Here is a 24706-nt window from a genome sequence, read left to right as displayed (position 1 = left end):
AAGACGTCCGTGCCATGAATCTTAGAGGCTTTGATTGGTTGAGAGGGACTTTCAGCCGCAAGGAAAGTTTGGTGCTTCCCGAGATTTCTTGGCGTTCGTATCACGGGATTTGTTTGCTTGCTTCTTTCCTTTTGTACCTGTACCACCTACCACATACCTACAAAAATCCTATCCGCTAACTGCTGACAGCGAACTCTTCCAGCTCTTTCAGAATCTCCTGCTTGACCTCATCTTCCGCCCAACTCATCTCCACAGCGTTTCGCACTAATTGAATCATATCACCCTCCGAAAACCGACAGTATTCGTACACCTTCATCATATTCCCATCAATCCACACATTATGCATATACGTCGGATCATCGCTGTTGATACAGATCTTCACTCCCTCGTCCCATAACTTCCTGATTTTAGGAAATAGTGTTTCGGTCGCTTGGCGACGATGGTACGCATGCGGACAGAGCGTTAGACCGATATTGCGCTCTTTCAATCCTTGCATCAGGTCTGGTCTATCAATCGCGTTCAGACCGTGATCAATTCGTTCTGTGCCTTGGCCAGCGCAGACCTGGAAGATGGCCTCATGCACATGGTCAACGGCATCTTTCTGATCCACGTCGCAGTGCATAGTGACATGTAAACCATCCTCTTTCGCTAGTCGGAATCCTTCTTCGAACAGTAAAGGCGGGCGGTCATATTCATTGCTCGCCAACCCCACCGCATGGAAAAGTCCCTTTCCCTTTCCATCTTTGGTCGTTGCCCACGGCCTTGCGGTGCGGTATGCCTCCAACCCACTTTCCACTGACTCATCGCGCAAAAAGCAGAATATCCAATTACTCCGCACATCGCACCGCTCCGCACCATCACGCTGTGCCCTCAAAAACCCATCCAAAACCGCCTCCGCAGCAACCCCTCTCTTCGTATGCGCCTGAATATCAAAAAACGGCTCTACATATCTCACATTCATCTCGGCCGCTTTCCGGAAATAGTCCATGGCCAATTCATAGAAATCGTCCTCCGTGCAGAGAACCTGACAGCCTGCAAAGTATGTTTCGAGGAAAGTGGGTGCACCATTGTCGCCGTTGAGTTCGCGGCGGTGGTTGTAGGTTACTTTGTAGCTGTCGACGAGCTCGGAGTAGGTTTCGTAGGGTAAGGGGATGTTGTTCCGATGGGCGAGTTTCCAGCGCAAGGCAGGTGTGAGGGTTCCTTCGATGTGGATGTGAAGCTCGACTTTGGGGAGGGCTGCGATAAATGGGGAGATTTCGAGGCCGTTCATTCTGCCTATCTATATTTTTCAATGTTGTCAACGATTTGCAAATATTTTACCGTTATCTTCTGCAAAGTTATAAGTAGCCATGTTAAGTCATAATTCAAGCTAAGTCGGAGTATCCGACAACGACGCCCCTCTCTCGGCACTTCACCCGCTGTAAAGATAATTAATTTTGAAATCATCCCACCATTAGCCGTGTCCCATTCCAGATAAGCATCTCGACTAGGATCAATTTAACCAAATGCAGGCAATTCCAATCGGGACTCGCCGACTTGCTTCTGCGATAAACCTATCTAGGTAAGTTAACTGATTAAGCGCCGAGTTAGATCGCGTGGGGACGTGAAATGACTTCCAATTCAGGCGATTTCTTATCTCTATACTTACGCACTTCTCCCCAGAGCTAAAAGTTATATCATGAACCATGCTCCCCTCTCCAACTACCTCCGGAGAAAATACTCCTTTGCTACATGCCCCCTCCCCAGAACCAACCATGCCGTCGCCACAGACAGAGACTGCCCTTGAGGGTGGCACTCCAAGCGATGCAACGCGCATCCGTCGCATCGTCCGCAAAATCGACTGGCGACTCATCCCCCTTTTGTTCTTTACGTACATGCTGAATTTCATGGATAAGACTATCTTGTCGAGCGCGTCTGTTTTCGGGTTAATTGATGATACCGTCTGTCCCCGAATTCATAAATCCCAATGATCAATTCATGTTTTATGTTAATAGTTTTGAATAGCACCTCGTCGGCCAACAATACAGCTGGGTCTCCAGCATCTTCTACTTCGGCTACTTCTTCTGGGAATACCCGACAAATATCCTCATTGCGCGGCTACCAGTAGCCAAATATCTGGCATATACGACTTTCTTCTGGGGCGCCGTCGTCGCGCTGACGGCTGCATGCGTGAATTACGGCGGTTTGCTGGCTGTTCGGTTCTTGCTCGGTGTTGCCGAAGCCACTATTACGCCTGCATTCATGTTCATTACCACGACATGGTATACGCGCGACGAGATTCCCGTGAGGACGGGAATATGGTTCTCCGGAAACTCTATTGGCGGTCTTGTAGCCAGTTTGCTGGCATATGGAGTAGGACATATTGAGCATCCGCTGCATCCGTGGATGTGGATGTTCATCATTCTCGGCGTGTTGACGTTTCTTTGGGGGTTTGTGTTGCTTGCGTTTTTACCGGATAGTATCTCCAACGCCCGCTTCCTAGACGCAGAGGAGAAAGAAATCATCACCAAACGCGCTATAATAAAAGGCACAGGACGCACGGAACAAGTCTCCTGGCGCTGGGATCAGACACGCGAGTGTCTCCTCGACCCCAAAACATGGCACATCTTCTGCATCACGATCCTGACCCAAATCCCGAACGGAGGGACACAAAATTTCGCCAATCTGGTCATCAAGTCGTTTGGTTTCACGTCGTTGCAATCTACGCTCATCAACATACCCGCTAGCGTGGTCAGCGCGGCATCGATTGCGTTGACGGGTTGGTTGGCGGGACGATACGCGCACCTCAATAACATTCTCATAATAGTCGTGGTCGCGCTGGCTGTCACGGGCAGCGCCATAATCTACTCGCGGGCTCACATCCCGCACAAGGGCGCGCCTCTATTCGGGTATTTCCTTCTCGAAACGGGGCCTGCTATTCTGCCCCTCGTAATGTCGCTCGTACAGGCAAATTATAAGGGCGTCACAAAGAAGCAAACCATGACGGCGATGATGTTCATCGCTTACTGCGCGGGAAACATTGCTGGACCGCAGTTTTTCAAGACGAAGGAGGCGCCGGTTTATGCCACGGCATTTAGGGCGATTTTGATTTGTTATGTGCTTGCGGCTGTATTAGCGGGGTCGTTGCGGTTTTATTTGGCTTGGGTGAATAAGAGGAGGGATAGGGAGGAAGGTGTTGTTGTGGAGGATACTGAAGGCGGGGAGATGAGGGTGCAAGGAAAGGATGTTGATGCGGTTGTCGTTACGGATGTTACGTTGCAGGCGGAGGATTATGATGATGTTACGGATTGGAATACTGTTGGGTTTAGATATCGTCTATAAATCTTACAGTTGTACTTGAGAAACGACTTTAGAATCAATTCGATAACCAGGAGCCGAGAAGTCGCCCCATCCATTGTATGCATATTAAATAATAGGTTAATAAGGTAAGTAATATATAAAACCATGGATCCTCCATTTTTTAGGGGTTACTCCCGAACTCAAACACCGCTCAGAAACAAAGCCGCTATGTCTAGTATTAGTTTTCAGGGATAAATATATCCGCATGGTCGGGACCAAACCATGCATGCATGCAACTCATTAAGCCATTCAGTTCCATCCAGCACAGGAAGGAACTATTTTTTTTGTCTTTGAAAGAATATCAAAGAAGGTGAAGTTAAAAACAGTCAAAAAGAAAAGTGGTGTATATACGACGACGGATCACTTCTTTTTGCCCCCCTTCGTGGCAGTGGCGGGAATGTCCTTGAGGATATCGTCGAAACTCATGGTGGGATTCATGCGTGCAAATGGTTTGGCAGGCGGTTCCACGGGGATTACACCGGCTGGTAAGGGTAGGGCCTCCAATGTGTTATATATGGATCCACGATGGCCGTGGGACGCGAACCCGGGCGAGTTTGTGCGTGGTACAGTGTGCGGCGAGTTAGTGCCCGGACTTAGCATAGACTGTACGTCAGAAATCGACCCGATCGACGATTGCGGTGCAGGAGGCGCAGAAAATAGTGAAGAAGCGTCTTCAGTAGTGATGGGCGAGTTGAGGTTCCTTTCTGCCCATTGACTGGCAACTTGCCAGCAGTGGCTGCGACGGTAGACTGCATCGGTCGCGTTGTTGACCACATCTGACGGAAGACTGACGACTCCCTGTCCACCAGCGACACCAAACCAGCTACGTCCACTCTTGCCATCGTTCTGAATCCAGGGTGCTCCTCCGCGAGGAGCAACGCAGAGGAAGTATTCGACGCCGTCTGTGAAGCGCAAGTCTAGTACATCAATGACCAATAACGGGAGCGACTGGAGCACTGCATATATAAACAGCCATTGGCCAATCCGATTATCCATGAGATCATCCAAACTCTTGCCATGGGCACTTCGGCGTTCGAATTGCATGAAGCTTTCAACGAAAGGCGTGGGTTTCAGAGCTTCTCTGGTATAAGATCGCATCAACACTTCATTAATTTCTGAATCGTGTAGCTTCTTTTGCCGTTCTTTCGCTATATTCTTAGCATCCACTGGTTTCCGTCGTAGCGCCTGTAAGCTAGGGAGTTGTGGAATGTCGAATGGAATAGGAGGTTGTACAGGAGGAGTACTCCGGTCATACTCGCTCATCATGCGTCGCATCGCTCGTGTGACAGCTTCTATCGGATCCGGTACATCTAAGTCCTCGGTTGCCATATCCGTCGTGCGAGTAGTAAGAGACGTCCGGTCTACTAGCATGTCGTACAGATCGGTGAAATCTTCATATACCTCCTTCAACAACAACCGATTTAGACCGCTCTCCTCAAACTCGTTCTTTTTCGAGTTAGCTTTTGGCGGCCATGATCCATACTTTTGACGGTAGAAGCTCAAAACGTGCTTTCGCAGCGCAAGGTGCGCTAGTTTCCACTGTTTGAAGCGGACAATCTTGCTCTCCGCGGCTGAGTTTGAGTTGGCGATCCCAGAAAATAAGGCAGGGAAGTCGAATTCGTCCAGTTTAATTCGCATGATCGTGAGACGATTTTGCAAGTCGATCGCTCCACGTTCTAGACGTTTTTGGGTCAACGGGTTGATCAGATTGAATTTCGGACTTTGCAGGCTGCGAAGCTCTTCCATTTTACCAACACCATGAACAAATCCTTCCACATACAGCGGGTAATAGCGCAAGCTCTCGCCTAGAATGACGGCCTCAATAGTCTTTTCGCGACTCTTCCGGACATCGGCCAGATGAAGCTCATCGCAATAGTTGGCAAAACTCGACGTCGCAATCTCACCAAAATTGGACCCGTCAAAGTTTGAAAACTCAAACCGGCGTAGTAGATTGGAGATTTCTAGCAATACAGCAAATAAACTTGGGTATCGGGGTGTAGCAATCAAGGCTTGACCAAGCAAGAAAGCAAACAGATTGCGGAAGAGAATTAAAGTGTCGCTATCTTCGATTGAGAGCGGGCTATCCACACTCGAGACATCGCCATGAAGGGGAACAGGCAGATAAAGATGTAGCTCTTGAACTTCCTCCGGCTGGTCTTCAACCAGTGCCATTCGGTTGCTGCCGTTGCTGACATCATCGTTTACCCATTGGTCTTCCTGAGCGGTAGCGCCGTCTGGATCGGTGATGGTTAGAGTTCGAGCCGAGTGTCGTAACGCTTCCATCTTTGCATCGGTTCCGCGGGCCAAAAAATTCAAAGACGGCGAATCCGAGAATAGCGTAGAGTCAATTCGGAATGATGGCGGTCGCTGCGTCCCTTGCGGGAAGAGGTATACAAAAGTGTCGCCTTGTTCGTTCCACAATTCAGGTATCTTCAAATTAAGCAATTAGTCGCTATTGAGCCACTTGTGAAGAACAGCTTACCTGCTCGCCTTGCATCAGTCGCGTAAGATCATACGGGATCTTCTGATCCAATCCTGCAACCCAAGCATCAAACGCATTGAGATCGTATTGATCGCTCGCAATGGGAGCATCAATCACGATCGAGTTCGATTTCCCTGGCATCCAGCTTCTTCTTCTTTGATGGCTATGGGGGTCTGGTGTTCTTGAGCGCGCTCCAGCTCCTCGTGTTGCACTTGCACTTCTACTATGGGATCGTTGTGATGGCCCCGAATCACCTAAATCCTGGTTTATCGCATACAACGACGGAGGCGGCGGGAGGGGTGTATTGAGGTCCAAGTGATCAGGGTCAAAGCCGTGGCTTGTTGTGGGAAGAGCCTCTGTGGATTGAGGTTGGGGTGAGGACGCATGTCGCACAGCCGGCCGAGAATGGCTTCGGGCGCGTCGATGGTCAACGGACAGATGCGTACTGCTAGGCAACTGCTTAGGAGAACCCGAAGAGGTCGACGATGATGCCGAATCTCTGTTCGTCTTCATATTGAAGAGCGACGAGATGCGCCGAGCAGATTTAACTGGGGCGGACAACATCTTGACGGTGGACGCGGACACTCACAGCAACCCGGTTGGCGGGGTTGAATATGACTGACGACGTTCGGAGAGGTATGACGAGGAGGGAGGAGAAAATAAGCTCGATTACGGGGACGAGGAGAATCGAATTCCCGGAGACGACACGTCGGTTTCACGCTGGGGATTGTTTTGGGTGGTGCTGGTCGAGTTTGCCAAGGGGAATGGATCGGCGGTGATTGTTTGCTGGTGAAGTCGAGGAAAATGTGAGGGCAGGGAAGAATGGAGAGGATTGGTTCGGCGAGTCAGTCTTTCATCGGAGGTGCCGTGCGTTTGGTCTTTCTTTCTTTGGTCGATTTTCCGTGAGTGGTGGTCAACCATGAGCGACGGAGCAAAGTCAAAGTCGAGTCATATACGAAAACAAAGGTCAACAAAAGATGAACTGACAATGAGGACAAGAGAGAGTTTAGCTGAGGGGAGAATCCGAGAAAAAAGATGGTATGTTATGCCATGCCGCTCTGCACACTAGAGGCCTTAGCGGGAGCGGCGGTTGCGCTAGGCCGCGTCGGGCTAGTTGTATGCTATTGCTTTGTATTTGCAGTGTATCGTATTGCATAAAATCTCAATCTTACACTGCAAATATATTGAGCCACGCCTCAATTCAGCGTTGTGGTGAAAGTCTTGAGTATACTTTAGCCAAGCGAGTATACGAACCAATACTCGTTATACTTGGCCGCCCCTGAACCAGCCTGAGTCGCCTATATAGTTTCACCATGTACCGTGGTATCGGAATCGACGGGAGCTAAGTATACGTACGCGTAATACGTGTGCTCTACATAAAACGAGCACAAACCGCGCTTTATCTTACGAAAACCCACGAACCAAACCAGGTAAAAGCAAGTACTGATAATCCAACCAATCTGATCTGCTATACGAAGCCTCAAGAACAGAAACACAGAATACTTCGCTGTGGCTATGTGCGCTGTCGTGGTCGGAATGGCTGTATTGCGAATAATGTGGGGATTGTTGTTGGTCTCTTTTTGTGGAATTGAGCCCCATAAATGACGTGCGACACTGAGACAGGAGTGAAGCTGAGCTGAACAGCCACACTCGCCTGAAATATCTGTCGTCTTGTACAAACTCTACAGAGTCAGCATGCTCTTCAAGGGTATGAACATGCATTTTTATGAAGAGATATAATTACAATTTAGCCCGTTTACTATATGATCTAGAAAGGGTAAGAAAGAAAATTTCTCCGGACTTATTGAAGATCAATCTAATCGATCAGTGGAGGCGGATCCATCCCTACCACTGCGCTAGTGAATCATTGAAAGTGACTGATCTGCTTACACGTCTGATGTGTGTGGCCATGAGATCCAAAGGTTGTGCGATCCATGAGTCTATATGACTTGTGTGACTCGTCCTGGGCGGAGATTCATAACACTTGGGATGGTACGATAATCAACATAACCCTAACCCTAACGCACATTGCGATACCAGGCATGTGATCGAGTGAGCCCTAACAAGCCTATTCATTTCCGATTAAGGTAAGTAGTAGCTGCCATCGTGCTGCCCCCCGAGCACAAAGCAATGAAGCGAAGCAGCGTGCAACACTTACCAAACTGGGCTAGGCCTCCAACTCTTTCGTCATGCTGCGTCTCGACTCCTGTTGCTTTCCGCCAGCTCTTTGTTCTTTTTCGGCGTGCTACGATTTACACGCACATTTGTACGCTAACCATGTACCTAGAAGGCTTAAGTCATATCAATGTCTTGGTTAGTGGGCCGTCGAGCTCATTAAATCCCTGTCTTTCTGTATCCATGACCAATGAGCAAACAGGTCTAAATAGACTCGTCCTGTGCGTACATGTGGCACAGCACATATTACAACTACGCACCGTTGCCAACAAGTGTATTAATAAACAATAATAATAAATCACGCTTCCAGTACCAGGAAGAGCAAGTCKTATTCCGCCACAAAGATTGATACATATATGCAACCAGATAGACCGTGGGAGCATCGTGAATTACACGAGGGTGTCTTCCCTGCTCCATCTACAACAGCATTGTGAGGAGCTCGAGGTCGAGCAGCACCCTGGAAGGGACTAAAGAACGCTAATATCATGCCGGCTGGGAAGCGACTCAATTAGCGTCCCGCCAATGTGACAGTAACAGACATCTCGCAGCCTTGCACTCGTCGAGAAAAAGGAGATGTCGCATCCAGGATCAATCCAGACATTTCTTTCTTCTTGCATATATGCACTCATCATAGCCAACGTCATAATGGCAACCTCGGCAGGCAAGACAAATACAATCTATCAGACATCAACCATTCGTCCTACTATCACAGCAACGCCTCCACCAGAAACGACCAGTGGCATTGTCACGGCATGGATACCACTTACTACAGTCGCACCCCCGCCGTTTGATGCTTGTTGGAATATGTCATTCACAAACGACTATGATACCGCATTCGATTCTGTTCCTGTCGCGTTTGATCCGGATTTCGCATTTCAAATCGGAACAGAAGTTGTAGGATGTCAGCCCACCGAAGTAACCATGTGGTTTAATCATGCGACACCTGCATCGGGAACAAACACCTTGTCGACTGTGACGAGTATTCAGCCGGTTGTGTGTCCGAGTATGTGGTTCACGGCGCATACCTCGACTGTTCGGAATAGTGTGCAGGTGACTTGTTGTCCCAGGTTAGTAGCCCAATTCTTCTACAGAAGTTTTCAAAAAGTTATTTTGTATTGACCACCGTCTTTCGCTTCTTGTAGTGGTTACACGGCAGACCCAAATGACGACCACGGCGTTCAAGCAAATTGCGCTTCATCAATGACCCCAGGCCAAACATTCGCCTATTTTAATTCTAATAAGAGTACGATAACGACGTATTTCTCGACCTCGATCACCGTTGCAGCGGTGGCAGTGAAAGGGTGGAACTCAATCGTCGAGGCGTCGGCTACTACAACAACTACTACCGCGGGATATACATCATCTTCCTTGACTTCCTCTTCTTTTACGGAACCATCGTCATCAACAATAGACTCGCAAACCTCTACTGGCAGCACCACAGGACCATCCAACGTCTCGAATTCTTCTGGCCTTCACGGCGGAGCTGCCGCCGGCATTTTCGTGGGTTGTTTTGCTGCTGTGGCCTTGATCGGCGCCGGAGTTTTCATATTTCTACGATGGCGGCGCCAAAGTCTAGCTACGGGGGACGTAAGTGGAGAAAACTCGAACAGATTCGACCTGAAGTCTGGGCAATACGTGAATGTTCCTCAGAACGCTAGTCATCGGTTGAGTGAATTGCCGACGGCAAGCAACACGCCTGAATTGTATACAGACTATGATCCATATAGTCCACGGTGGAATTCTGCGGAGATACATGAAATGCAGTAGTTTTTGTGAATTGGATACCCTCAATATAATTACTTATTTTCTTATTACATAGTGTTCTATCTTCGTCGTGATTTTGTGCTGAGGGACTAATAGATTGGCTCGGCAACCATCTGCTTGTGATCCGCACAGTCAACATCCATCGCATTTTCCATCCAAAACCTTAAAAAAACCAACAACAAAAGTTCAAGGGGATTATCACGAATATGCCTTCTCTCGACAAATTGCCGACGGAGGTAGTCAATTTGATCTGCGAAAACATATCTTCCAGTATCCAATGTCAGCTCATTTCTACATGCCGCCGATTAAAAACACAAGTTGTGCCAATACTATATCGCGATGTGACACTGGATGTTCGCGAAGAGGATCAAAAGAGTGTCGACTCGCAAATTGCGTGTTTCTTCCGCACTATTCGAGATAATCTAAGTCTAGCGCTTTGTGTGCGCGATCTCAGTGTCAAAGGTCATAGACCTGCTAGCATTGAGGTTGGATATATTCCTATTTTCGAGAATGATGAGAAGGATACCACAGATCAACAAACTCATCAACCCGATACAAGAAAGCTGGTGTATGAAACTTGCGACACGAATTCGGTGATTGCTGCGATGCTTCATAAACTCGAGAACCTCGAGACACTTCACCTGGAGTATCAATTCTGGTCGGAAAATGGGTTCCTGCCTGTTATTTATCAGAATTGCCTGAAGAAGTTGAGGAAGATAAATTTGGGTATGATGTTCCACCCATATTATACGGGACGGGAAGGCGAGCTTTGGGAGCGGATGCAAGGTTCGGATCAGATGGATATGAGTCGATTACGAAGTCTGATGAGTCTTCCACTTATCGAGAGTATCACTTGTGTCGCTGCGAATGATGAGAAAGACGAGGAAATTGAGTTCGCATCCATGCTGCCCGCTCAAAATCTTACTTATCTCAAGCTCCTCAGAAGTAAAATGACGCCACGTGGACTGGGCAAGATACTCAGTGCTACACCCAACCTCCGGCAACTCGAGTACGAGTTTTGGATCGATATGAAAATCAACGAGGATCCCACAGTATACTATGACGGCACAGTACTCGACAACGCGCTGAAACCAGTGCGCAATGTGCTTGAACGACTACGCCTAAACATTCGTCACAATGGCGACTATAAGTTCAACGGCTGTAGCTGGCGCACTGAAGTGCGAGGTATACTACGATCTCTCGCCTCTTTCACACAATTGACTCATCTCCACCTACCGCATTTACTCCTCCTTGGACGATCCATTGAAGAGGCGAATGCAGTCAAATTCGTCAACATGCTACCGCGCTCGCTCAAATTCTTGTCTGTATTTGCCGACTCTCTGCCTCCGCTGAGACCGTTTCTCCCTGTCGACTTTACAAATGAAAAGCTGCTTGATCGATTGTATGAGTATCATAGGATGGAATCATAGCATATATTCGTCATGAATTGTGTTATTAGGTTGTGACAAGTCTATTTGATGGACAGGGTTAATTGTATGAGGGCTGGGCCAGTTGCCCAGGGATCGCCCACTAGTAAATTTTGGGCTTAGCCAGGGGGAAACCTTTAACTTCACGCGTATATTCATGATGCGTCATTGTCCAAAAAGAATGTGAAACCTCCAGTAAATACTGTCGTGACCATAGCCTTAAAGCAGACCGCGCTTCAAGAAAACACGAAAGTTCCGACCCTTTCCTGATTATGCACCGTATTTTGAACATATTCAAGTGCATTCGTACCATGGTGTTGATGATAAAGATTGAGATGATGCAAGTCGCCTCCTTCAGAAAATTTGTACTGATGCTGGTGTTCACTTGACAGTGTATGAGAGAGGCCAAATCGCTCGTTTTACTTTGATGACACGAAAATTGCTTTGTCTTAGCATTGCGGTCTACATATATCCCACCATATATTACGATGAAGCACAGATTGTTAATCAGTGACGGCTAGAATTCCATTCCTTCAATTATGGCTATCTAAAACGACAGCAAACGCGCACATCGCGAAACGAAACGAAACTCCACGATGAGACCAAGTTACAATAGTAACGCATTCTGATCTCTATCAAGAACTCTCATGATTGCCGAGCCCCTAGAGACAATGAAATATGGCGACCCCCTCTGGCTCAGGAAATGAAAATTGGATACACTGAACCCAATCTTGGTCGTCGATCAATCTTTTCCAAAGAACAACTGTCTAGCCTCCACCACGGCCGGAATACCTAGCTCATCCAGTCGGTAGCGGGCTGAGACCATGTGATAAGCCAGATATCCATGCATCCACTGATGAACCTTGCGACGGAGATCTTCATTCGGGGCAAGAATAGCGTCGATAGTGTGGAATACCTCAATTGTCCTCTTGCAAAGCATCTCCAACGACTCAAAACGCGAGATGTTGTGAGCGGCCGCTTGATTACTGATGTAATTGGCCTTTTCCTCCGCCCCGGATTCTTTGTAGAAAGACAAGACGTCGTTGGCATAGTTGAAAAACTTTACCATGTAAGTGATGGCGGGGAGGTAGGTGTGCAGCCACTCGTCTTCACGGGCGAGGTGTTCTGGAAATGCGAAAAAGGCGTATGGTTCCGACACGCCGGTTTTGATACGGAAATACTCGGCGAATTCTGGTGCAGTGACTGTATGATGATGATCCCCGTTGACATTGGCATTGCCTTTGCGCTGCTCGAGCTCTAACTCCACATAGCAGCTACAAACAAAGTCGACAGTAGCTTTGGCTATCATGTCGCTGCCGAACTGGCCGAACTGGGAGCCATGGTCTCTCATAAGATCAAAATAGCCACGAAGGATGGTGTTCTCGATGGTGTGTCCGTTCAAGAGGCTCGAGACAATTCCCTTCATGTCATCAGGAAACTCGTGGCCTAGATCGTCGACGGTGATTGCATATGATGTGTAGATTGCCACAAATTCTCGAACTTCAGGAGAAGTGTGTGCATAGCATGTCAGGGAAATGTTGACGCTGCTATCAATGTACGGCTGAATTCGAGCCAGAGTCTCTGACGAAAGACCTGCTTTCAGCATGGAGTTTTCGACCTTCTTCTTCAGGGTCTGGTCAAAGCAGACTTTTGCTGGATATTGATATGAAGTTCCATGGAGGAGCTTGTTGACCGCGATAGCGCATTTTTCCTTCAATGACACGCGGTTTGTTGGAGATAGCTTGCTTTTGGAAATGGCATCATGAGCTGTCAGTAAGAGGGTAGATATCAAGGCCATTGGTTTCACCATAGAGGCTCGAGAAGCGATAAATTTAACACTTTCGAACATCTCTATGGTTCACAAATGTGCTTTCTGTTGGTTGCGTGTTCGGTTGGCTGTACGTAAAGTTCGCTGTGCGTTCAGTTGGTTGTAGGTTGCGATTATTGTTTCATGAGGGCTCATGAAGTGCTGGATCGAAAGTCTCTGGACCATACTATGTGTGGCCCTCTGGGCGAGAGACATCAACCATCGCCTGTAACCGCACTGCGCTTAAGGGGGCACCATCTACGACTCGGGGATCTTGTTCATTTTCGTGAAAGAAATTTGCTATACAATGAATATACTAGTCATTTCAATCTTTTTATCTCCACTGACTAGATTATTCTTCGATATTCCTGCTCTTTCCGTCACCAATCGTTCTTACATCCTCGTTCTCGGATTACGCCGGACTACTTAGTTCGGTCTAGAAATTCCCATGCTTTCTCTTCGAAAGGCGCCGATCTATGCAGCTTAGTCTGGTTATAGAGTTTGACTCCTTACTTTCCCATGCTAGCCACGCAGCTTCGTCCGGACCCATCCTTTCTCTGGGTTATCTCATGGTAAGCCATGTGGACAGGGCCAGAAATTTATATATATCATGTTTAAGGTAGGTTTCTTTCTTCCTCTGTTTTCAAGCACCGCCCTCTATGCATATTCAGCACTGTGGGAGAAGGAGACACTTGATGTGCTATTTTTTCTCACTGTCATATTTATACTAGCATCTAGTGGAATATTAGAAGATTCACCTGGTATTTTCATTGATACTTATCTAGGTAGGTATATAATATTATCTGATAGAGAGGAATTGCAATTCATGATCGAAGAATGTCTGAAAGACCTCAGATTCAGCATTCTGATCAGTCACTTTTGGCAGGATTGACCTCACCGGGGAATTAATTACCGGAAGCTTACTCCCAATAACCTACGAAATGCCCCGTGAGCATTGCATCAGGTGAACATTTTATACGAACTACAGTTCCCTCCAGTTGCAAATTCTTCTGCATCCATATTGTTTATCCTTCTATATGGTTCTTCTCAAAGTCGATATGTCATTTCCCGGAATGACGAACATCAGGGTGAAGAAGTCTGAGCGCAACCACTACGCATGTTCTTGTGGGCGCACTAGGTGGGCGCACTAGGTTAATCTTGTGATACTTCACAAGAAGCTAATATGAAGATGATTGTGTGCCAGCGAAGCCATTTTTCTCTCCAATCGCGCTAACCAAATACGGAACGCAATGCCAGACGACGAAGGAGGGAACTTCCCTTCATTATGTCCTATAAGGACAATAGTAGTTCCTTCTCCCGTTACCACTTCTAACATCACTGAAAAGAGTCCTTTCTCTTGCCGCTTACCTGTCATTTTCTTTTTCCCGAGGACCGACGATTTCCACCATGCTCGAGATTTCCAAGGCCATGGCTTTCTCGTTGACAGGGATCAGCCCTGGCAGTACTTCTATTCTCTACGTTGCAGTCCTGATATGCTCAGCTCTTGTTCTTGTCTTTTACAAATCCTGCTACAACGGCCACACTCTCCCCCTACCACCTGGTCCTGCTCCACTTCCAATAATCGGCAATTTGCATCAATTGACTGGCAATCCCTATGAGAAGTTTGAGAAATGGCACAAAAAGTATGGACCCTTCATCAGCCTTCGTGCTGGACAGCGAACCGTCATTGTTATCGGTTCCTATGAGACTGCACACGCCCTGCTAGACAAACAAAGTGCCGTGTACAGCTCCCGTCCCGAATTGCATATCGCGTCGAAGCACCTTGCGAAAAACATGTCGATGGCTTTGTTACCCTTCAGCAAAAAATGGCAGGTTCATCGCCGTATTGTTGTATCACTGCTTAACTCGGCTGTGAACAAACGCTACCAATACGTTCAAGACATCGAGAGCAAGCAAGTGGTCCATGACCTTTTGACTTCTCAGGACTTTTCGTCGAGCTTTGAAAGATACTCCACGAGCTTGGTATTTACTCTGGCATATGGCATTCGTTTGGAGAGCATCATACGGCCGGAGATCTCGGAGATGAGATTCGTCATTCACTGTTTGTTAGAAGGCTTGAAGAATATCACCATGGCAGTGGTTGAGTTGTTCCCGGTACTTGATTACCTGCCTGGATTCATCGCCCCTTGGAAGCAATTCTGGCAAGAAAGACACAATCGAACGATTCAATTCCTACGCAAGAATTTGCACTACGCGCTGTCAACACAAAAGTCGTCTTGGACATGGGCACGTGAAGTGCAACAGGCACTACATAACGCAGGAGAAACTGATGATGCACAGGTTGCCTATTTGGTGGGCACTATGAACGAAGCTGCCGTCGAGACCACGTTAGGCACCTTGCGCACAGCAATCAAGGCCCTTCTTTCAAATCCCGCCGTCGCCAAAAAGGCCCAACAAGAGATCGACAGCATAGTAGGCTCCGATCGTCTTCCTCAATTCGAAGACTTGCCTAAAATGCCGTATATGGAGGCTTTGATGAAGGAGGTTTTACGTTGGCAGCCAGTCACGCCGTTAGGCGCTCCTCATTCTACCGATACGGATCAGGAGTACATGGGATACCGGATTCCACAAGGCTCAATAATCATGCAGAATTTTTATACAATGGTTCACGACAGCAATGTTTGCCCCGAACCGTACCAATTTAAGCCAGAAAGATGGCTCGAAACCCCTGACTTACAAGTCTTTAGTCCATTTGGCTATGGTCGCCGAAAGTGCCCTGGAGAATACATGGGAAAAAATAGCCTGTTCATTGTGGTTTCTCGCATATTATGGGCATACAACATCAACCATATGATTCGCGATGGTCAAACCGTCGAGGTTGATGAGTGGGATATTGAACATCACTTTACATCGGCTCCGGCTCCATTTGAAGTGTCATTTGAGGTACGAGATGAGCGCCGACGCGAAATAATTGAGCGAGAATTCCAGGGTATCGAAAAGGATGCATCTCGAATCCTTCACGAAATTGCACCAGAATGTAACGATTGACTATTTCGGCTTGCTCTACAAGTAGAAATCTTCGCTCTAGGTATAGAAACCAAAAAACCAAAAATTGAAATCAAAATTTTATCAGTATATCAGTAGTCAGGTGCGCAGTGTATTCAGGAATCCTTAGATACTACTGTAATCAGAATGGATCAGCCGGTTTTCAACAACAACCTGCTATGTAGGCACCCTTATGTCATCCCATCATATGTAATTTTTGAGACCTTTAGCGTTCTTTACATGACTGTATCGTCTCGAAATTTCTCGCGCATGCCTGCTCGGTAAAAGCCCTTATGATAAGATTCAACTCGCCAGTATATTGCCGTGCTCACTACGATTCCTGTATCTGATTTTTGGCGAGCCTCACTCAAACTTACGCGACCTTGAATGAGATCATGCCTCAATATTCGACGTAATATTCACGTATGTCACTAGCTTGAATATATTTGGACCAAAGCTAGTGGGGATCGGGGTATATGATCTAGCCGCCTACTGAACCTGGGTTGGCCGCTTACTACGGGTTAATTGAGCTTTGTACGAGGGCTGAGGTTGAGTTGAGGGTTCCTATTTATGAACTCTTAATCGGTAGTGATAGTCGACTCAGGAATCCGGAACTGTAGCTGTAGGATAGAGTTGGTTTATGGTACATGGAAATTGTCAAAAGTAACATTACCTACCTCTTAAAGACTAAAATGACTGTGGTGTTAAAACACCACAAAAGAACCTTCAATCTGAATCGATTCTTTGTACTTCCAGTACTGTTTCATCATTTATTTTTCTATGTAATAATAGTAACATCACATTATATAGTTGACAACCAACTTCAACAGCATCTACTTACACTTCCTAAATGTTCTTAGATCCTAATCGGGGTCGAAAAAGAAGATCGAGTGAAAGGGCAGTTTGATGTAGTTCAACCCCCCTTATGCGCTCGATGCAGCATGTATTTATTTCAATTGTTATGATATATGTCATTGTCTTCCTTGTATATTACATTTTGGGTAACAAAGCTAGCCGGTTTACTTAAAGCATTATAAAGTCAGTAAAGTACTGCCGGCTATCTTCCAGTTCATGTATGGGGTACTCCTTGGAAAGAACAGCAGGTGATCCAGGTTGAAGCAAATTGATGTTGAATCTCTTCATAGATACGTGAAGGTGACATGTTCTTGTGTTAGTTTCTGCTTTATCCCCTGTCTTATTCATAATATGCGACGAAGTAGGTGTAATCAAGTAAATTTACTGTTATAGAATGGGCTATACCAAAGATTGAATTCTAGAGAGCTCTTGATAGGGAGAATATGCAAAATCAACCCTGTAAGTTCTATGTGGTATCAGCTTGGGTATGACTACTTAAGAGTATGATATCAACAACACATTGAGTAATATCAATACAAATCATCATCGTTCACAACATAATAGAATTGCCTACAACAATTACATATCTAACGATGGATTCCCTCCCACGAGAGCTGGTCATAGAAATCTTCTATTCAATGTATCCAAAAGACCGATTGGCGCTGGTATCTACCTGTCGCGGTTTCTACCAACTGCTCAACCCTCTGTTATACAACCACGTCAAAATGTATATGCCTCCCCCGTACTGCCGGGATCCATTCATATTGCCACGCTTCTTCAGCGCTGTCCAACGAAACATTCATTTGGCAAATGCTGTTCGGAAGCTGAGTCTATGCGGCTGTAGAACAGCCAACGTCTGGATCGAAGACAGCGACGAGACTTGCGGTGGCATATGGATTGGGGAGGAGTGGTTGACAGACGCGCTTCTGTCCTCTAGAAGCAAACAAGAAACACGTGACGGGAGATTGCTAAAATTTCATGAATGGGACACACGTGCAATAGTCTCTCTACTCATCATTAGGCTCAAGAGCCTCCGCAGCCTCACTTTGGGGTACGCATACTGGTACAACCATCTATATCTATCCAGGATCTTCAAGATGAAAGGAGTCATGGAAAACTTGAAGGAAATTGAATTTCATACACATCCACCCGGCACGGGTGTAGACAGCATGGATCGTCCATCAAATGCGAAAGGTTGGACACTTGCCATTGATACGGAAATGTTACGACACTTGTTACAGCTTCCGTCCATAGAAAGCCTTTTCTGCCCTGTTTGGCAAGACCGGACGGAAAACGACTACTGGGAACTGCTATCCGCTTTTAAGCCACTTGAGCTCCCTTGCAGCAATCTCACATGTTTGCGCCTACCACAGAGTTCTCTGCATCACACGACAATTAACAGGATCCTTACAGCTGCGCCGAAGCTTCGAGAGTTCGAATATCATCAGTGGATAGAGATTGACCATAACGGAGAAAACGCACCTATCCTGTGCAAGGAATTGGATGCGGCCTGGAAACCGGTACAAAATACTCTTAGAAAACTAACTCTAGGGGTTAAATGTCAACTGGACGCGAATGAGGACAACGTACTCCCGGATATACGGGGTACTGTGCAATCTCTGCCTGAATTCACACAATTGACTCATGTCAGTATCTATCATCGATTCCTGATTGACACCGTTCTTGAAGACTAGACTCGTATAATCGAACGATTACCGCCAACACTCAGAGAACTTAGGATCTTGGGTACCGAATCATCCGTATTTGGTGTTGATCCATATGAGCAGCTTCAATTCGATATTCTTTACAATCAATTGCGTGAATATGTCAACAAGAAAATCACACACGCACCACACCTGCGGTACCTTGACGTGATTGTCGGTACTGAGGTGCACCGGCGGCCTGCACTGAGGCACACATATACTCTACTGCAAAAGGCTTGTGTTTCGGCTGGTGTTGCATTCGATGAAAATCAAATATGGTGGGAGATCATGTCTTAGGTTCTAAGTTGATAATTTTCTACAAACCAGTCAATTAATGCTCAAATCTCACTCAACTTCCATTTGCTACTCGGTTCGGTACTTGGTCTCTAGTTTCTACTTGTCAATACACTTTTCGATTGCCTCAAAAAATGCAATATTAGTAAAATCAGGTCGTATTATATAAGAAATAACAATAACGCTAACCATGAGTCTATCAATCTATCGGTATATTAGTAATCATAGTGCAGTCTATAACAATGCCAGTCGTAAAGAAGTCGTAAAATATGAACCAGGGCACCATGTCGTAATGCAATCAACTAAACACTTAACCACCCGCAGTCATTTCCATGTACAATCTCTCACGAGGAAGCAAAAATGCCGCCACTGTMCCCAAYCCGCCAGCCGCAATAGCCATAATATAAACATCCCGAATAGCATTGACAATGCCCTCAACAACAGCTGCCCTGACCTCAGCCGTAGTATCACTGAAAATGACACTCTTTGCGCCAGCAATCGCAGCCTCGATATCGGCCGATGAAAAGCCCAACCCAGCTGTGGCATCTGCAATATTCTGATATGCGACGTTCTGGAAAACCGTACCGGAGATGGCCAACGCGATTGTGATCGAACCGATTTGAGCCGAGTTGATGAATCCCACGGCATCGGAAGTGCGGTGTGCATCGACCTTGGCCGTGGCGATGGAGTATGCTGCTTGACAAGCACTTCCGACACCAAGCGCCAGGAATACACTGTATCCGTATATGGCGCTGTTGCTAGTTTGGCTGTCGACAAGGGCGTACATCAACGAGGCACCGATGGTGATGAAAATACCACTGAAGATGAACCAGGGCAAATACCAACCAGTGCGCGGCATAACGATCGAGTTGAGCATCACAAACAACACAAACAAGATGATGAACGGCAGCAACCTCACAGCGGAAGTAATTCCATTCTCACCATGCGCAAACTGGAAATAGACGGGGATGTAATAAATTGACAACGACAGCGCCGTCGCGGAACAAGCAGTCACAACATACAACAAAATCATGACAGGCTTGCGCAACAAATCGACGGGGAAAATGCGGTTCTCTGGTGTGGTGAAAATTGAGAATGTCTGTTGTACGGAAAACGCGATTAGACTGACTCCAAAGGCGACGAAGAGACCGATAGTGCCGCCAGCTCCCCAGCGCCAGGTTGCACCACCGAAGGTGAGGGCGAGCACGAATGTGACATATACTATGGCGTTGAGGACTGTGCCGACCCAATCCAAGTCGCGGAGTTTGTCGCGGAGGGACTTGGTGGGTTGTGGGTCGTGGGAGGGCATAAAGTAGTATGTTGGTGCGAAGACGCCGCAGATGACTAGGTTGATGTAGAAAGCCTTTTCACGTTAGTATCTTTGCACATTTCTCGGTCAATTTCGATAGGGTAGTACGCACCCATCGCCATGTTGCTGCACTATCGGCAAAGGCACCTCCAATAATTGGTCCTAGGATACATCCCAAGCCCCAGAAAAGCGCAATCAAGCCAATGTAAATAGACCGTTCGGCATTGGTAGTAAAGATTGCAACGGTGTTAAGTGCTCTATTTGTTTATTAGCCACTTTTGTTATTTCAAATGAGCTGATGAGACATACCCAAGGTAGATACCAGCACCACCCATACCAGCCCAGATACGGCCAACGATCAAGGCATTCATACTAGGTGCTCCTCCACACAGCGCACTGCCCGCCTCGAACATGACCAGACATGTAAGATATAATGTGCGAAGGTTGAAGATACCGAACGCTTTACCCCTGCAGAGTCAAGTTCTATTAGTATATGGAGTTTTCAGGAACAACCGTGTATATACTTACACAAACATGATAACCGCAATTGATCCCAGCGAAAAGCCTGTACCGAGCCAAGCCAGCTTCTCAACTGCGCCGTATGTCTCTACCACATTTGACTGAATGTTTGCTGCGATTGTAGTATCAAGGCCGTATAGGAGACATGTACTGTAGACCGAGATACAGACTGCGAGCCATCGCCAGCCTTGGATACTTCTGACCTCATCTTTGCTTTCTTTTGAATGACTGCTCTCGGTGTCTCCGATCTGTTTTTCTGAGAGATCTAGGTCTTGGACGGTCCGTGTGACGTTGGTGGTTGATGATGAGACCGAAAGGGTCTCGGACGTTGATGTCCCTGCCATTGGGTTTGTGCTGCGTTATGTTGTGTTGGTATCAAAATAGGTTTTGTTCAAATACAACTCTTTTAAACCCTTGCTTGTTCAAATCGTATAATTCAGATTTGATGCTTTGTATTTTGTGTTTTGTGTTTTGTGACATGACCAAAAGACCGAAACACAAGCCCTAAATATACCCATCTCACCAACATCCCCCAACATCGCGATCGTCACGTTTGTAATCGAACAGTCTTCCATATTTTTCTCCAACATGCTTTTTCTTTTTTCGTAATTTTCTATTACTCATATTCAAATTTTTCGTCCGTCTCTATCTCCGGAAATCATTTCCAAGCCGTGCCCTCAATGTCAAGTTTAGGACTGACCCAACGAGAACATTCCCCCGATTTGCGCCAATCACAATCTTCAATAACTGTGAAGTAAACAATTCGATTTCCAATCATGGCTTGGCTCTGGGATTGTGGAGATTGGGGCTTTAGTTTGACGATATGATTGGCCTAGAGCGTACATAGTGTTAGTACGATTTGTAATGATCACGCCGAGCATGAATCGCCGGAGACATTTGTAAGCTACACATTTTGTTTTCAAGGCACGTTTTTGCATCTGGCGCAAGTAAAGCTCATTATCTCCGATCCTGAAGTCAATCATTTTTGATATCTCCCTTGTTCGTAGTTTACCCATGTGCTTTTAAATCCATGGCAAGTGACGTAGTGGCAGCTTACGAGCAGCCCAGTAGTACAAGCCACAGTCAAATCTCCACACGCCGTAGAACTACGATTTGAGAAATAATCAATTGTTAGTAACCGCGTCCAATCGACTAGCATCCATTGTAATTCTAAGTCGGGAGGAAGTGCATTTCCGGAGCAGTGAAAGATAGGGCTAGGGCTGATGATTGATAAAGCTGATCGGACATAACACCGTGACCATTATCTCCGCAACCCCGCGTCATCCTGGCGGTCCTGAAGGAAACAAGCTTCATTCCATTTGCCTGTAGATCAACCATGACCATCCGACGTCTGACACCGCAGACTAACATGTCCAATTCTCCTCCCGGCAAAACCAAAGACAACCATAACAGCGACCAAACACAAGCAAAATACCCAATTGACCTGTTCCGCGGCTGGCCCAACCCCGCCCTTTTACCCGTTGACTCGCTCGCCCGCAGTGCCGCAACAGTTTTCTCGTCACCGTCCATCTACGAGCCCGGTCTCCAATACGGTCCTGATGAGGGCTACGCTCCCTTGAGAGAGCATATAGCCTCGTGGCTTACATCATTCTATCGCGCCGACTCTGGCGACTCATCTACGCCAAATGACTCAACGCCGATTACAGCCGAGCGCATATGCATCACGGGCGGCGCAAGTCAGAATTTAGCATGCGTGCTACAGGTGTATACGGACGCGTCATATACAAGGAATATATGGATGGTGACACCGACATATTATCTTGCATGCAGAATATTTCATGATGCCGGGTTTATGGAGAGGTTGAGAGGCGTGCCGGAGGATGAGGAAGGGATTGATTTGGAATTCTTGGAAAGGGGGCTAATAGAGGCCGAGGACAAGGCTGCTAAGGAGGGGAACATTTGGCCGGTAGGTTAAAACTGCTCAATTAGGTGATATGAAATGGACCTGACGGTTTGGCGATAGAAATATACTTTTCCTCGATCGTGGAGCAACATATACAAACACATTATATATCTCACGCCAACGTTCGCGAATCCGTCGATGAAAGTGGTCTCTTTACGGCGACGCGAAGGTTTAGTTCGACTAGCGCGACGGTTCGATGCACTCATTATAGCAGATGATGTGTACGATTTTCTGCAGTGGCCTGCGGATCCGAATTCTCCACACATAAGAGAGACAGCCTCGATTCCGCGTATAGTTGATGTTGATGGATATCTCGACGGCGGTCCCAAAAATCGATTCGGAAATGCGATGAGCAACGGCAGTTTTAGCAAATTGATCGGACCCGGGATGCGCGTTGGATGGGCCGAGGGAACGGAAAAGTTTGCATATGGGCTTTCACAGGCGTATGATTTTTCTCTCCCAAGTAGATCTCGTGACTTCCGTGTGCTGTGCTGATAGACATAGAGGATCATCCCGCTCTGGCGGTGCTCCTTCACAGTTATCATCCACATTCGTCGACCAACTCCTTTTGTCAGGTATACTGCAACGACATATCAAACAAGAACTCATCCCTGCATACAGGGCACGCTACAATCGACTCATGAGCGCGATAAAAGAGCATCTATTGCCTCTAGGATTCCATGTGCCCGTGGACCATCAACCCATTTCCGGCGGGTTTTTCATCTGGCTGAATTTACCGTTACCATTCAAGGGTGATTTACTAGCGCAAAGAGCGCTAGAGGAAGAAAAGCTGATAGTTGGGAGCGGGACGTTGTTTCAGGTGCAGGGTGATTGTAGTGAGGACTTTAGGACGTTTGAGCATAGTATTAGGCTGTGTTTTGCATATGAGCGGTACGAGTTGTTGTATGAGGGCGTCGAGCGGTTGGCGGCTGCTGCTAAGAGGATGTTGAGCTCGGAGGATGTATAGACGTGTGAACTAATTACTTTGTACAGTGTAATGAATACACAGAACATTATTAAAATACTCGCTTATGGCATATATCATAAGTACAGTCATCATTATTCGTATTTTGCTATATAAGTCCATACCTAATAAGATAACAATAGTTCCGTCCAAAGCAGCAAGCACTACCTTACAAAAAAACGTATACATATACACACAATCTGTCGACATGTCGCTCAAGGAGGCAATTCACTCTTCGACTCAGCCGGAAACTTCCTAAACAAATCCGACAAATGATCCAACGGCGCCGCCATCAGACCGGCCACCGTCTCAAATGGCGGCTTGTCAGGCGCATCTGGATGACTGCGCGTCGGGATGAACTTCTTCGTTCGTGTAAACGACTTGGTCAATTTCTCTGATTCAGATTGTTGTAACGCACTCTCCAGTTTGACGAGATCTTCCTCTTCTTCTTCCTTGATGTGTTGCGACAGATCGGACCAGAGCGATTGTAGGGTTGTTGTGAATTCGTGATCGGAAGGTTTGAGGCCTTGGAATTTGTAGAGAAGTTCTTTGACCTATTTTATCTTCTACTTAGCATAAAAACAAATAAACAGAGTGAAAGAAAGGGGGCGGACCTTTTGGTGCTCAGCCCGATCCTTATCAGCCATCTGCTTCCCATCGGCAAGGTTCTTTTCAAAGGCCGGGTAGACGAGCAGCTCTTCACCGATGGAGTGACGCGCAAGTTCCCATGTGAACTGATTCTGCCATCTCACCTTTTCGTCGTCTGTGGTGGCGCTGAGGATTTTGTTGTACGCGTTTTCGAGCTCGCGGTGGTCGTGCGTGATGGTTTGCGAGATGAGAGTCATGGCTGGGACGGTGGCGCTGAAATAGCGATATTGTTGTTTGACAAGTAATGAGGTGGCGTAGGGTGTCGTCTTTTGAATGAAGCGAGATAGAAGCATGTTCTTGAGATTTATAGAATGGAGAGGTATTCAGCACTGTTCAATGTGAGCTGTTAGCCGGGCAGAGACTACGATTTTATAACGAGATTCATGTAATACCTGAAAACAGGATAATCAAGCCAGATAGCAGAAACCAAACACAAATACGAGTCATTGTATAGCAAACTTGACATAATTGTTCGTAACTGCCGTATTGC

The 24706-nt window shown here is 46.8% G+C and overlaps 10 protein-coding genes across 10 annotated transcripts; 5 read left to right on the top strand and 5 right to left on the bottom strand.

Moving 5' to 3' along the window:
- Positions 1-175: 175 nt before the first annotated feature.
- BHQ10_002343 (uncharacterized protein) lies at positions 176-1270 on the bottom strand (the record flags this gene model as incomplete). Its single annotated transcript, XM_040874479.1, has 1 exon — positions 176-1270. The coding sequence occupies one exon, from the start codon at positions 1268-1270 to the stop codon at positions 176-178; it is 1095 nt and encodes a 364-aa protein (XP_040730848.1).
- Positions 1271-1754: 484 nt separating this feature from the next.
- On the top strand, positions 1755-3321 carry BHQ10_002342 (uncharacterized protein; the record flags this gene model as incomplete). Its single annotated transcript, XM_040874478.1, has 2 exons — positions 1755-1940; positions 2005-3321. The coding sequence occupies 2 exons, from the start codon at positions 1755-1757 to the stop codon at positions 3319-3321; spliced, it is 1503 nt and encodes a 500-aa protein (XP_040730847.1).
- A 378-nt stretch (positions 3322-3699) lies between these two features.
- BHQ10_002341 (uncharacterized protein) lies at positions 3700-6385 on the bottom strand (the record flags this gene model as incomplete). The annotated part of the gene is made up of 2 exons (XM_040874477.1): positions 3700-5769; positions 5822-6385. 2 exons carry the CDS (start codon positions 6383-6385, stop codon positions 3700-3702), a joined length of 2634 nt encoding a protein of 877 aa, XP_040730846.1.
- Positions 6386-8641: 2256 nt separating this feature from the next.
- On the top strand, positions 8642-9763 carry BHQ10_002340 (uncharacterized protein; the record flags this gene model as incomplete). The annotated part of the gene is made up of 2 exons (XM_040874476.1): positions 8642-9063; positions 9139-9763. 2 exons carry the CDS (start codon positions 8642-8644, stop codon positions 9761-9763), a joined length of 1047 nt encoding a protein of 348 aa, XP_040730845.1.
- A 203-nt stretch (positions 9764-9966) lies between these two features.
- BHQ10_002339 (uncharacterized protein) lies at positions 9967-11190 on the top strand (the record flags this gene model as incomplete). The annotated part of the gene is made up of 1 exon (XM_040874474.1): positions 9967-11190. The coding sequence occupies one exon, from the start codon at positions 9967-9969 to the stop codon at positions 11188-11190; it is 1224 nt and encodes a 407-aa protein (XP_040730844.1).
- A 739-nt stretch (positions 11191-11929) lies between these two features.
- BHQ10_002338 (uncharacterized protein) lies at positions 11930-12997 on the bottom strand (the record flags this gene model as incomplete). Its single annotated transcript, XM_040874473.1, has 1 exon — positions 11930-12997. The coding sequence occupies one exon, from the start codon at positions 12995-12997 to the stop codon at positions 11930-11932; it is 1068 nt and encodes a 355-aa protein (XP_040730843.1).
- A 1404-nt stretch (positions 12998-14401) lies between these two features.
- BHQ10_002337 (uncharacterized protein) lies at positions 14402-16003 on the top strand (the record flags this gene model as incomplete). Its single annotated transcript, XM_040874472.1, has 1 exon — positions 14402-16003. The coding sequence occupies one exon, from the start codon at positions 14402-14404 to the stop codon at positions 16001-16003; it is 1602 nt and encodes a 533-aa protein (XP_040730842.1).
- A 3159-nt stretch (positions 16004-19162) lies between these two features.
- On the bottom strand, positions 19163-21024 carry BHQ10_002336 (uncharacterized protein; the record flags this gene model as incomplete). The annotated part of the gene is made up of 4 exons (XM_040874471.1): positions 19163-20215; positions 20274-20418; positions 20471-20629; positions 20690-21024. The coding sequence occupies 4 exons, from the start codon at positions 21022-21024 to the stop codon at positions 19163-19165; spliced, it is 1692 nt and encodes a 563-aa protein (XP_040730841.1).
- A 1025-nt stretch (positions 21025-22049) lies between these two features.
- Positions 22050-23571, top strand: BHQ10_002335 (uncharacterized protein; the record flags this gene model as incomplete). The annotated part of the gene is made up of 3 exons (XM_040874470.1): positions 22050-22607; positions 22665-23047; positions 23103-23571. 3 exons carry the CDS (start codon positions 22050-22052, stop codon positions 23569-23571), a joined length of 1410 nt encoding a protein of 469 aa, XP_040730840.1.
- A 212-nt stretch (positions 23572-23783) lies between these two features.
- Positions 23784-24509, bottom strand: BHQ10_002334 (uncharacterized protein; the record flags this gene model as incomplete). Its single annotated transcript, XM_040874469.1, has 2 exons — positions 23784-24122; positions 24183-24509. The coding sequence occupies 2 exons, from the start codon at positions 24507-24509 to the stop codon at positions 23784-23786; spliced, it is 666 nt and encodes a 221-aa protein (XP_040730839.1).
- Positions 24510-24706: the final 197 nt, after the last annotated feature.

The sequence above is a fragment of the Talaromyces amestolkiae genome, assembly GCF_001896365.1.
Source record: "Talaromyces amestolkiae strain CIB chromosome Unknown scaffold3.1, whole genome shotgun sequence".
In the NCBI taxonomy this organism is placed as follows: Eukaryota; Fungi; Ascomycota; class Eurotiomycetes; order Eurotiales; family Trichocomaceae; genus Talaromyces; species Talaromyces amestolkiae.
This window is presented reverse-complemented; position numbering and strand designations above follow the sequence as displayed.